This window comes from Chionomys nivalis, chromosome 2 (assembly GCF_950005125.1).
Source record: "Chionomys nivalis chromosome 2, mChiNiv1.1, whole genome shotgun sequence".
In the NCBI taxonomy this organism is placed as follows: domain Eukaryota; kingdom Metazoa; phylum Chordata; class Mammalia; order Rodentia; family Cricetidae; genus Chionomys; species Chionomys nivalis.
In genome coordinates this window covers 36,171,431-36,184,633 of record NC_080087.1, presented here as the reverse complement: position 1 = coordinate 36,184,633, position 13,203 = coordinate 36,171,431, and the positions used below count along the sequence as shown (strand labels likewise).

At 43.1% G+C, this 13,203-nt stretch overlaps 1 protein-coding gene across 4 annotated transcripts in view; it reads left to right on the top strand.

Moving 5' to 3' along the window:
- Positions 1-469: 469 nt before the first annotated feature.
- The window catches only part of Akap7 (A-kinase anchoring protein 7), a 129,349-nt gene continuing 116,615 nt past the window's right edge, over positions 470-13,203 (top strand). For 2 of the 4 annotated variants that reach the window (XM_057763014.1, XM_057763015.1), the window contains exons 1-2: positions 470-615; positions 10,449-10,580. In XM_057763014.1, the coding sequence (XP_057618997.1) occupies positions 486-615; positions 10,449-10,580 (262 nt within the window). In that variant the 5' untranslated portion in view covers positions 470-485. Of the gene's footprint in view, positions 616-8,344; positions 8,419-9,012; positions 9,031-10,448; positions 10,581-13,203 lie in introns of those variants that run through there. The other 2 variants (XM_057763016.1, XM_057763017.1) reach the window with 2 other exon arrangements.

Here is a 13,203-nt window from a genome sequence, read left to right as displayed (position 1 = left end):
TTCCAATTATCGAGCTATTCCCACTTGTAGCCATTAAACTGCTGTTTTTTAAAAAATAATTCAGACTAGTCCCAGTTTGGTCTTTCTTTCCTCCTCCTTTCTTTCTTTTTTTTTTTTTTTTGGCGGGGGGGGTAAAGCAAACTAAATAAAGCATCTCTTTATATCGGCGTACAAGACTTTGTACATTTCGCTCTTCCCACATATTTTGCAATCAGAACTGTGTTTTCAAAGCTCCAGGCTAAACCAAACACTCGGGTTCTCAAGAGACAACAGGCCAAGGAATGCTTCAGCCGGTCCCAATCTCGCCCCTCGAAGCGTGGGACGGAAAGGGCCGCGCCGCAGGAAATCACGGAGGGCTGCCAGAGGTCGGAGCCCAGCGTGGCCCCGGGGACGGCCCCGCCTCCCGAGCCGGGGCCCCAATCCGGGTTCCCGCGCTCCGCCGGGTCGGCCCCTTCCGGCTCCTCCCGAAGCGGCGGGCGCCGGGGATGCTGCGCCTTGCGGGGCTCCGCGCCTCCGCAGGCCTGGCCGCCGCGGCCAGGGCCCCCGCCGCCCCGCGCCCCCCGGGCCTCCGCCTTCGTCTCCTCTGCGCCGCGACCATGGAGCGCCCCGCTGCGGGTGAGAGCGAGCGCACCGCCCTGCGCGCCCCGGGCCGCCTCTGCCGTGGGGCGGGCTCGCCACCCTGCTCCGCCTCCCAGGCCTCCCGCTGCCCCACGCCCCTCGCGTTCCTCCCCCTCCTGCATCCGACTCTGTGCTGACCCTGCAGCCCGGTGCACTCCCGTGGTCAGGGTGATGTGCTTGCCCGGATGCGTCTGGATGCACCTCCCCACACCGCGGGTGGCGAGGGGTGTGATCCCACGAGTCGTAGTTTTTTATTTCTTAATCTCTTCGGATCTCGTGACCCATGGCCCAAAGTTTTTGCAACACACCCCTTCCTACTGGGTTGGGGCAGTAAACAAAACCAAGAAAAAAAAAAACCAAAATCTCCATTTTATTTTTTTATGGCAAATAGAAATGTCTGAACACCATCTTGTATCATTTAGGGTTTTATTCGAGGTTTGGAAACGAGCTCTTTAAAGCTAGCACCAATCTACTGGATCCCATAATGGACTTCAGCTTGGCTCAGCTTTTGCTATGTGCTGAATTTGGGTAGGAATTAGGGGGAAAAAAGGTGCTCATCAAGATCGTTATATTCTAAACGTTTACAAGGCATAAGAATATTAAAATACGTTGTACATGCTAAATATGTAAATATAAATAAGATAAATAGTGTAAATGTGTTTATAACTTTCATATGAGTGGAAAGATCCAAAGTGTCGCTGCTTGAGATGATTTTTTTTTTTAATGAGGTGCAGGGGCGTGGTAAATAGGGCAGATACGGAAGGAGGGAGGACTCATCCCGCCAATTTACACAGTGTGGCTTGGCAGTTTAGGATGCAGTTAGCATGGTTTACGTCTTTTCCATATAGTAACAAAGCTTAAAGTGGTTGTCAAAGCACCTTCCTGCACGAAGTGATGCTTTGGCAATTTCTCCTTAATAATATAGATTGTTCCCTTTTCGTGATGAGAATGGGGAAGCTTGAAGTTTAAACATTTCTGGAGACCTGCTATGCTGCTGCTCTTAGCTAAATCGGAGTAGCTAGACCACAATGAAAGACAGGCCCTTTCTATAGCTATTTAGCTCGGGGATTAGAAGAGAGCCTTGCTTAGTGGGGCTGTGTATCACTGTTCAGATATGAAGCCTGTTTTGTATGACTTAGGCAGTCTGTCTTTATGTTTTCTGTTCGCCTGACTTGAATGATCCCATTGGCTGACATGGACCTATGAGTTGAATATTTGAATGTAGGAGTACGGTTTTAGGAGACACTTTAAATATACATGATCATGGTTTTTCTTATAAAATAAATATTCAATTTAAAAACACTTTAGTACAGCAGTTGGAAAGTGTTTAGCATTCAGAAGTACTTTTCAGCCATTAGTCTTTTTTCTAACTGTAAATCTTGAGAGCATGCAGTTTTCCCTCTGCCTTTTAATTAATCTTCTGTTTATTTTTGTAATGCGGGGAGCAAACCTAGGGCTTTGTGCACACTAAGTCTACAAGAGCTAGACCCTTCACCACATATTTTTTGTTTTGTTTTGTAAGATTTATTTATTTATTCAGTGTTCTGCCTGCATGTAGCCTGCAGGCCAGATGAGGGCACCAGATCTCATTATAGATGGTTGTGAGCCACCATGTGGTTGCTGGGAATTGAACTCAGGACCTTTGGAAGAGCTGCCAATGCTCTTAACCTCTGAGCCAGCTCAGCAGCCCCCATATATCTGGGTTTTTTGTTTTGTTTTTGTTTGTTTTTCGAGTCACCTTTCCCCTGTTGTTACACTTGCCCCTCATAACTGTTACTGTCCATCACCAGAGTCTCCAGAGTGAGCATGCAGTGTTTCTCTCTTTGACATTTATGTTGCCCCCCCCCTTGTCTTTTTTCTTCAAGCAAGGTTGTGAGGAGTCTTGTTTGAGTGTATATGATGGAAACCCAGATTTCCAACCCTCTTCTTGCCCCTGATCTATTGGCACATTGCTTTCTGAAAGATCTGCCTCAGTTTACAGTGCTGCAGCCGGTATATGGTAAGGGCACAGGGTATTGTTGATTGTGGAAATTGTGGGTCATGTGACAGAGTCACTTGATCCAGACAGCAGTTCCTGAATCTATGTCCTCCTGGGCAAGTTACTAAACCATCTGGCTGGTGTAAGAATAGTCTTCCCTGATAGCATAGTTGTATAAATTGAGTTACTCCCCAAAGTGCTTCTAATGGAGTATGCCTGGCCTAAAGTTCCTATTTGAATGTTGGTTAGTATTAGTAATGCTAGTTTCCAGTTTCGATTCATGTTCGTTATTAGTATAACATTTACCCCTGTGGTTATTTGGATTTGTGCAAAAGATAAATTTTGTTTTAATTAATGACATATTAAATTTTGGGTGACTTTTAAAAATGTTTCGTGCCATTTAGCGCAGGCTAAGGACAGCCCATCCTCTTGCCTTTGCTCCCCAAATTCTGGGATTGCATGTGTAACTCAACATTCCTGGCCTAGGTGACTTCATTTATTTATTCACTTTGTAGAGTTGAATCTCAGCCTGGTACAAGGTACAAGGGCAAACAAGGACTGTCCCATGGTGGTATATCCCAAGCTTCATTGACTTTTAATTTGAGACAAAAATCTCACTAAGTTAGTTGTATAAGGTTCTTTTGAATTTACAGAATTTCATAAAACAGAATTTTTGCAGTTGTAAAGAAAATCTGTGGAAATCAGCGTAGAGGTTCCTCCATATCTGAAAATACAACCACTGTCTGGCCCAGCTATACCACTCCTGGGTATGTACTCAAAGGATGCTTAAGTCACTTAGCTACGGGATACCTGCACATCCATGCTTCCTTCTGCACTCTTCACCGTTGTCAGGTACTGGCACTAGCCCAGATGCCCATCAGTAGATGAATGGGGCAAGAAAATGTGGTAATTTAGAGTCTACAGAATTCCATAAAACAGAATTTTTGCAGTTGTAAAGAAAAGTAAGTCATGACAGTTGCAGAAATATCGATGCAACTGGAAGTTTTAATTATCTTAAGAGAAATAAACAAGACTCAAAAATATCTGTATGTTTTCTCTCATGTGTGAGAGCTGAATTAAAATTATATATATATATATGTATGTATTTATATATGTGTGCTTGTAGGTCATGGAATTAGAGAGGGGGTTGTGATGGGGAGGAAGGGAAGACTAATGAAACCTATGTAACAGGAAAGAGAAGGGGCTAACTGGAGGAAGATGGGGAAGCAGCTGGAGGTGGGCAGGGTGAACCACTATGAGCAAAGGACAACAATACCTATGGATGAAGGTGCCATAGTAGAACCAATAATTTGCTAACCCCCAAATTAAAGCTATAATTTCCAGTGTCATAAAGAAGAAAAGAAAAGAAAAAGAGTTATAGGTGGCATTCTTTTTTTTGGAAATAAAACTGTGTTTTTTTTTTTTTTTTTTTTTTTTTTTTTTTACAAGTAGGTGTGTATTGTTGTGTACCACTGTAATTCCTAAGAGGCCGAGATGGGGAAATTCAAGTTCAAGATCATCCTTAGCTACATGGTGAGTTTGAGGCCAGCTTAGAGTTTAGGAGACCTTGTCTCAAAAAATGCAAAACCAAAACCAAGAAAGTGAACATACACACAGACAAAAGATGGAGAATGCTATAGAGTAAATCATATTATGTCTCCATTTTTTTCTTGTATTGGTTAGTTCCTAGGTTTGGTTTTTGGTGTGTGGGATTGAACCCAGGGCCAGGCTAACATGGCAAGCACTCTGGCTAAGCTGCATCCCCCACCCCCATTTCTTAGTGTTTATTTTTGTGCCCTTTATTCGTTCTGTGAAAATGAGGGAGCCTGCCGTGTTCAAAGGCTGCTGTTAAATACCACTGTTTTTCATGGGTATCGATACAGCTGCACTACAGTGAATTAGGAACCACTCCCAGGTGTGTACTTTGTGCAGTTGTTCAGTAAAAATTTGTAGGGTACCTGCGGCGAGCTGGCTCCGTGCTAGGAGTGGAAGGATCAAAGGGGCACTGAAGGAGCAGAGAGGAAGGGACCATGTTTGCTGATAATTGTTGGAAGTTCCCACTTTCACCAAGTGTCCTGATTAAAGTGGTAGGTTGTTTCATCACTTGGGTTCAGAATCTCAAGGAGACAACAGACAAGTGGAGAGCAACAGAGTCATGTCCTTCTTGTGTGGCCAAAGGGATCTCTAGGTTCCTGGAAGGAAACTGGATTGCTGGCACCCTTAGTGGCCTTTTTACTTTGTGATTGATCATACTTTTTATTGAAATCCATCATTTAGAGGAGGATCAAGGGATAGGAAAAGTGAGAGTTTTGGCAGTGGCTTTCCAACTTCCCTTGCACAGTAGAATCACCCAGAAGTTTTTAAAGAATCGTGGAGGCTGACTTGGTCTACCCCACTGTAGACCTGGTCTGATTGGCTTGGGGTGGGATCCCGATCCTGATGGGTTTGGGGCTGCTGTGAGAGTCTTCCCTTGGCTTCATCAAGTGACTCCCTTAGCACTTGCTTTGCTTGCTTGATGGAGATGCTTAATTGATCTTACGAGATACTAAAAATTAAACTCGATCAAGGACTTCTTAAAGAATGACTTAATTCACCATGCTATTTTAATTATTCTCTTCGCCTTCAGAATGTATGACAACCCAGAAGCCAGTTTCCTCTGTTTTGTATATTGCCAAGAATCTGTGCTGTAAGTGTTCATTGTCAAGCGGCAAATACTGTAAGGGGAAAATAGGCCTTAAAATATACCTGGCCTGCTGAACATCATTGCTTAGCAACACAGTCCCCTCTAGAGTATTGAGTCTTTTATCTCAAGATCATGGGGCTACCTGGAAGTTGGGACTCCTTCCAACATCACAAGAGGGGACCATGCCTCATGTCCCTAGTCTGGAAAGAGTCAACACCCAAAATTTGAACATTTCTAATGAATGTTCACTGCTTTCCTGAATAGCTGTCAGGAAGGAAAGTTGAACAGAAAAAACAAGATTCTGACCACATCCCTCAGACTCTGTGGGTTCTGGAGACTGAACCCACCCCACACCCTGCCTCCTTGTTTCTGTGATCCTGAGCCCAACCCATGTCCTACCTCCTTGTCTCTGTGATCCTGAACCCACCCCATGCCCTGCCTCCTTGTCTCTGTGATCCTGAACCCATTCCACATCCTGCCTCCTTGTCTCAGAGATCCTGAACTCACCCCACACCCTACCTCCTTGGCTCTGCTATCCTGAACTCACCCTACACCCTGACCCCTTGCCTGAGATCCTGAACCCATCCATCCAACACCCTGCTTCCTTGGCTCTGAGATCCTGAACCAACCCCATGCCCTGCCTTTTTGGCTCTGAGATTCTGAACTCACCCCATGCTTCCTTGGCTCTGAGAGCCTGTGCCTTTCCTTCTTATCTCTGAGATCCTAAACCCACCCCACACCCTGTTTCCTTGTCTGAGAGCCTGAACCCACCCCACGCCCTGCCTCCTTGGCTCTGAGAGCCTGCACCCACCCCACGCCCTGCCTCCTTGTCTGAGAGCCTGCACCCACCCCACGCCCTGCCTCCTTGGCTCTGAGAGCCTGAACCCGTCCCATGCCCTGCCTCCTTGGCTCTGAGAGCCTGAACCTGTCCCATGCCCTGCCTTCTTGGCTCTGAGAGCTGCCCTTCAGTCACAGTAGTAGGAATGATGGCCAACTTTTGCACCATCATGGGGTTGAGAGGTTGTACTTGAAGCCATTGTGAGTCAGGAACTTTCCACGTGAAACATGGACTAAGGAAATAGTATTGGCATGCTAGGGTCATGTTGGGACTGTGTCCTGTCTCTGAATGCTTGGACTGAGAAAAAATTAGGAGAGTTGTAGTTGGGCTTATGTACTTCTTTCATTTTAATTTCTATGCAGTCTTCATATGTTATGGGTAGTAGTTTATAGGTGATATGTTTAATTGTATTCTGATTTCTATTCAGTCTTCATATATATTATGGGTGATAGTGTATAGGTAATATGTTTAGTTATATAAGCACTTTAAAAATTCTTTACTATTGATATTGTTATTTTGAGTTGCAGTCTTAGTCTGTAGCCCAGGCTAGCTTTGAGCTCAGCGTTCTTCTGTGTGCTAGGATTAGAGGCATGTGTGTATTCCTGTGCCTGGCTTACAAGTGCTCTTTTGTTGAAAGATTCTTTTGTGTGTGTGTATATATATAAGCTGCCTGGTGGGTGATGGTCCTTTACATGGAGCTGCCTGTGAAGATTCAAGATCCATATTGATCTCTTCAAACTTTTAAGTCTAAGCTGCATTTGTGTTTCTAAAATGCTACTGTCATACACAGAAAACTAACATTCAACTTATTCTCATGATGTTCAAGTACTCTGAGCTTGTGAGGAGACTTATAGTGGCCTAAAATTTGTTGAACATATATGTACCAGACACTTTGTCTTAGTTAATTTTCTGTTGCTGTAAGGAGCAGCTTATAAAAGAGAACATTTAATTGGGGGCCTTCCTTGCTTGTGGTTTCATGGGCTGAATAATCCATGACCATCATCTCAGGGAGCATGACAGCAGGCAGGCATGCATGGCACCATCATCTCAGGGAGCATGGCAGCAGGCAGGCATGCATGGCACTGTCATTCCAGGGAGCATGGCAGCAGGCAGGCATGCATGGCACCGTCATCTCAGGGAACATGGCAGCAGGCAGGTGTGCATGGTACCGTCATCTCAGGGAGCATGGCAGCAGGCAGGCATGCATGCATGGCACCGTCATCTCAGGGAACATGGCAGCAGGCAGGTGTGCATGGCACCGTCATCTCAGGGAGCATGGCAGCAGGCAGGCATGCATGGCACCGTCATCTCAGGGAGCATGGCAGCAGGCAGGTGTGCATGGCACCGTCATCTCAGGGAGCATGGCAGCAGGCAGGCATGCATGGCACTGGAGCAGTAGCTGAGAGTTTATATGTTCAGACAACAACCATGAGGCAGAGAGACATAGGGAGGGAGGGAGAGAAAGAGGGAGAGCAAGAGAGCGAGAGAGAGCACCCTCATTGGGAATGCCATGGCATGGGTTTTGGAACCTCAAGCCACTCCTGGTGGCGCATCTCCTCCAGAAAGGCCACACTTTTAATCTTTCCAAAATAATTCTACCAAGTGGGGATAAAGCATTCAAATATATGAGCCTATGAGGGCCATTCTCATTCAAACCTCTACACACTCATACTTCCTAAAGTCTGAATTGTATAAATAGCATTATTAAGAAAACACTTTTAGTGTCTTTATGATATTGAACATGACTGAGAAAGGTACCATCTTTTTTAAAATCCAGAAAACAGGTTGGGTGGGTGTGTTTGAATAATTTTAGAAATCACTCAAATTGTGATAAAATTTTGTATTTTAGTGTGCATATTAGCTATGAACTATTATGGGAATTATTATTATATTGTAAAATATAACATATACTTCTTAAAGTACTGGGGCCTTACACTTTGCTGGGAAGGCACTGTGCCACTGATCTATATTTCCAGTCTTCTTTTTTACTTATTTTCTGTCTGGAGGAGGAGAAGGTAGAGGAACTAGAGTTTATGATTTGTTTGTTTGTTTGCTTACTTTTAAAGTTTATGTTTTTAAAACCAAGACTAGTGATGTTCAGGTTGGCATTGAACTCAGGCTGTGGAAGGACTTGAAGTTGAGACCATCCTGTCTTCTAATCACTAGGATTATAGCCTGGACAGTCCCAGTTTGCAGACAGTATTCTTTTTTTGTTTTATTTATTTAGATTTTGGAGATGCCAGAGATTGAAACTAGGGCCTTGTTCATATGAGGTACTATACTTCTGAACTGTTTCCCTGAGTAAGTAAGTCACTTTATATATGTTTATGTATATATTATATATGTATATCATATACACATATATACACACATACACATTATATATACATTTATATTTTAAAAGATTTACTTATAATGTGTGCATGTGTGTGTATATGTGCATGTTTGTACATACACGTGTCTATGTGCACAAGTGTTCCTGAATGTATGTATGGTGGAGTATCCAGGTCCCTAAGGAGGCTAGAAGAGAGTGTGAAATTTCCAGAACAGGAGTTTACAGGCAGTGGGCAAGTTTCCAGATGTGGGTGCTTGGAGCTGGACACTGGGAAATGAACCCAGGTTCTCTGGAAGAGCAACAAATGCTATTACCATTGAGCCATCTCCCTAGCCCTGTAAAGAGCCACCTCCTCCTCCTTCAGATTTATTATTTTATTTTGTGCGTCTGCCTCATTTGCTGTGTCTTATATCTGTGTACTAGAAGTTTGCAGTGCCTTTGGAAGTCAGGAGAAGGTGTTGGATCCTCTGGAACTGGAATTAACAGATTGCTCTGAGCCATGTGGGTACTGGGAACTGAACCAGATCTTCTGGAAGAGCAGCCAGTTCTCTTAAACCTTGAGCCATCTCTCCAGGAATGTAAGCCATATTCTTAATGAAATGTGTTTTGCAATTATTGCATTTGAAAATAGAGGATTACAGCAGAAGGAAATGCATGTTTTCTTTTATAGTCTTCAGGGCAGGTCAGTCTTCACTGATTACACCGGGTGAAAATTATGTAAGTATTCCTGGGTTTTCTTCAGTCCAAATAACATTTGTGGCTGTCACTAGAGGTGTGGTGAATAATGGTACCGGGGAGACCACTGACAAGTAACTTGGCATTAACTTTATCAGTTGAAGTCTTCCTTTCCTTAGCCCTCCACCCACAACATTGTGGGTGTTCCACCCGTAACAAGAAGACAAAGACTAAATGTAAAGTTTAGTGCCTGACATGGCAGTGCAAAACACTGTGAGGGCGATTTGAGTCTCATAGCTGAATTTCAAAAAATGCATAGTTAGAACCATGTGTTGAACAATCTCTTGCATATGTGGGGGATATGTGTGCTGTGACCTATGGATGGAGGTCAGAAAACAATCAGAATCAGTTTTCTCTACCCATTCATGGTTCTGGGGATCCAGCTCAGGTGGCCAGACCTTCACAGCAGGAGCCTTTATCCACTAAGCTGCCTCAAGTATTTTTAACTAGATTTCCAGTGTTAAGTTTAATGGTGGAGTGGAAGAATTTATGAAAGAAAAAAAAAAGACTAGAGTTTATAGAGATTAGAACACAAAATGTGAGTGAGAAGAGGTGAGAGGGCAAAGTGTGTGTGTGCGTGTGTCTATGTGTGTGTGACCGTGATCAAAATACACTGTGTTCATGTATGGAAATGACTTAATGAAACCTGTAATGTGTAATTAATATATGCTAATAAAAACGGTAAACGATATATTTTAAAGTCCCCTATATAGCTGATATTACTGAAAATGAACACGAGAAGACACAATAAACAAGTGAACACTTTGTTGCCAGATGATGTGAAAAAAAAATGTGGCTTTTAAAGATGAAAGATTATAGATTTTCTCTGTTGTCATCTATGCCAGATTGAACACTGCATTTTAAAAAAGGACTAAAGCTTTAGAAAGCTTACTTTTTTTTTTATTAAAGATTTATTTATTAAGTACACAGTGTTCTGCTTGCATGTACACCTGCATGACAGAAGAAGGCACTAGATCTCAGTACAGATGGCTGTAAGCCCCCATGTGGTTGCTGGAAACTGAACTCAGGACCTCTGGAAGAGCAGCCAGTGCTCTTAACCTCTGAGCCATCTCTCCAGCCCTGAAATCTTACTGTTTAATGTCAAAATGCATCTTTATAAACAAACCTGTGCTAAAAGAGCAAGTCATAACCTCTCTTCATGCAGGATGCTACGTATTTTTCGCTTAGCTGAGGTGTTTTGTTTTCTGGATAGGAGTTCAACAATTGGATAATCTTTGTTTCTTTCTCTGGTTTGTTATAGGAGAAATAAATTCCCACGAATGTGAAAGTGTGTTAAGTAAAGACAAAGTCTCAGGGGAATTAGAAGCCAGCACTGTGGACTCTCTGACGGACATGCCGTTTGCTACTGTAGATATTCAAGATGATTGTGAAAGTAAGTACTGTATTATTTAAACAAATATTTAGAAGCAGTGGACAGTACATTTAGTCATGCACTTCATCTTTATTTCATTTTAAATACTTGTCATGCTTTTGAGTGCTAACAGTTATCTGATTCTTTGTTGTCAAAACTTATAGATCACAAATTGGCTAAAAACCCAGGAAACATCCAGAAAATGTTTGGTGTTGCTGCTCTTTGCTGCTGAACGGGGAGTGGGAGTTATTTTGCTGATAGGAATAGCCCAGCTTGCTTCCTACAGGAGATGGGGGAGAGCTTTAGTTTCACTGATCATAGTCATCTAGATTGTCAATTCTAAACAATCAAGCAACATTTTAAAAATTACACTTTTTTGTTTGTGTGGATATATATGTATGTCTGCATGTATGTAGGTAGATAGGTATGAGTGTGTGCATGCCAAAACACATGTGGAGGTCAGAGGACAACTTCAGGGAATCAGTTTTCTCTCTTCTCTATGTAGGTCCTGAGAATTGAAATCAGACTATCAGGCTTGGTGGCAAGCACCCTTACCTGTTGAGCTATCTCTCCAGCCCACATTTAAATCAAGATTCAAAACAAAACAAAAAAAAAAAGATTCAAAACAAAATATTTGAAAGTTGGTTTCTAGTTACATGGCTTTCCTAAATGTGAAATTCAGCTTTGTAGAAGCTGCTAATCCTTATTTTATTGTAGGAGGAGGGCCTGCTTGTTCGTCCTGGCCGCCAGGCAAGCTTAGCCCTGAAATAATCACACAAAAACTGTATTAATTAAATCACTGCTTGGCCCATTAGCTCTAACTTTTATTTACTTTTATTTTTATATTTATATTTATTTATTATATTTCTTTTTTTAAACTTTTTAAAAAAAATTTTTCCATTCAATTATTTACACTTCCTCCCCTCCTTCCATTCCCCTCCCGCTCCCCCACACTCCCTCCTCCCTCTCCCACCCTCCTTGAGAAAGGGCAGGGAACCCTGCCTTGTGGGAAGTTCAAGGCCCTCCCCCCTACATCCAGGCCTAGGGAGCTGTGCATCCATATAGACTAGGGTCCCCAAAAGCCAGAACATGCCGTAAAAACAAGTCCCAGTGCCTTTATCAATGGCTTCTCAGTCAACCCCCATTGTCAGCCACAATCAGAGAGTTCGGTTTGATCACATACTCATTCAGACTCGGTCCAGCTGGATTTGGTGAGCTCCTATAGAACAGGCACACTGCCTCAGTTGGTGGACCAACCCCTCATGGTCCTGACTTCTTTGCTCGTCTTCTCCCTTCTTCTGCCTTTCAATTGGACCTTGGGAGCTCAACTCTTTTTTTTTTTTTTTTTAAATATTTATTATGTATACAATATTCTGTCTGTGTGTATGCCTGTAGGCCAGAAGAGGGCACCAGACCCCCAGTACAGATGGTTGTGAGCCACCATGTGATTGCTGGGAATTGAACTCTGTCAGGAGCCATGTCCCCCCCAAAATTATTATAGGGATCACCTCCCTGAGGAATTTTACAGAGGGCTCCACTTCCCAATTGTATTGAGAATTGTTTTATTGACAAAGCCTATCCCACACCCAAATTAACTGTTAATAGAGAGCTATCTGTTAGCGGAGCTGGCCTCACACTCTAACTATCTAGAGAACTAGGTGTGTCAACTCGTGACTTCCTTACCAAGGAATCGTGACCTGACCGATCGTAACCTCTTGGCCTATGTGACCGGCATGGACCATGTGGCAAGATCCCATGCCCCAGCCCCCCAAGCTCCTCAGCCAGGGGCTATATAAGCTGCAACCATGACTCTAATAAACGGAGGCTTCGACAAATTTGCCTAGCCTCCTTCCTCTTATCAGCCCATGTCTTTCAGGTGGTACCTCTCCGTGACCCTGGAATAACTGACCAGCCAGGCGGGTTACAGACCCTAGACAGAGTAACTCGCCAAGGCGGTCTACAGAACTCAGGATTTTTGGAAGAGCAGGCAATGCTTTTAACCTCTGAGCCATTTCTCCAGTCCCGGGAGCTCAACTTTTACAACTTAATTTAACCCATCTCCATTAATCTGTGCATTACCACAAAGTTGTGGCCTACCAGCAAAGTTTTAGCATGTCTATCTCCAGTGGTGGCAGCTCCATGGTGTCTCTTACTCTACCCTTCTTTCTCCCAGCATTCAGTTCCATCTTCCTTGCCTACCTAAGTTCTGCCCTATCAACAGGTCAAGGCAATTTCTTTATTCATTAACCAAGAAAAGCAACACACAGAAGGACCTCCTACACCATTTTATGTCTTTAAAATTCATTTTGATCATATTTGTGTATGTTTTGAGACCGTCTCCTGGCCTTCAGAGCAGCTTCACAGTCATTATGTAGTTAAGGCTGGCCTGAACTTCTATGATCCTCCTGCCCTAATAAGCATTGGAACATAAGCATGTATCACCATGCCAGGCTTCTTCACACAGTTCTAATATAACTATTAAGGATTTTGAGATAAAGGAAATGACCATTTTATTATCTATTAACTTGTTAAGGCATATCTTTAAAAATTTAAAATATAAACCAAAAATCATCTAATTTTTTTTTGTATAGAAAAGATTTATCTTGGTATATACAGATATCAGCGATTATGCTGTGTCAGTTAA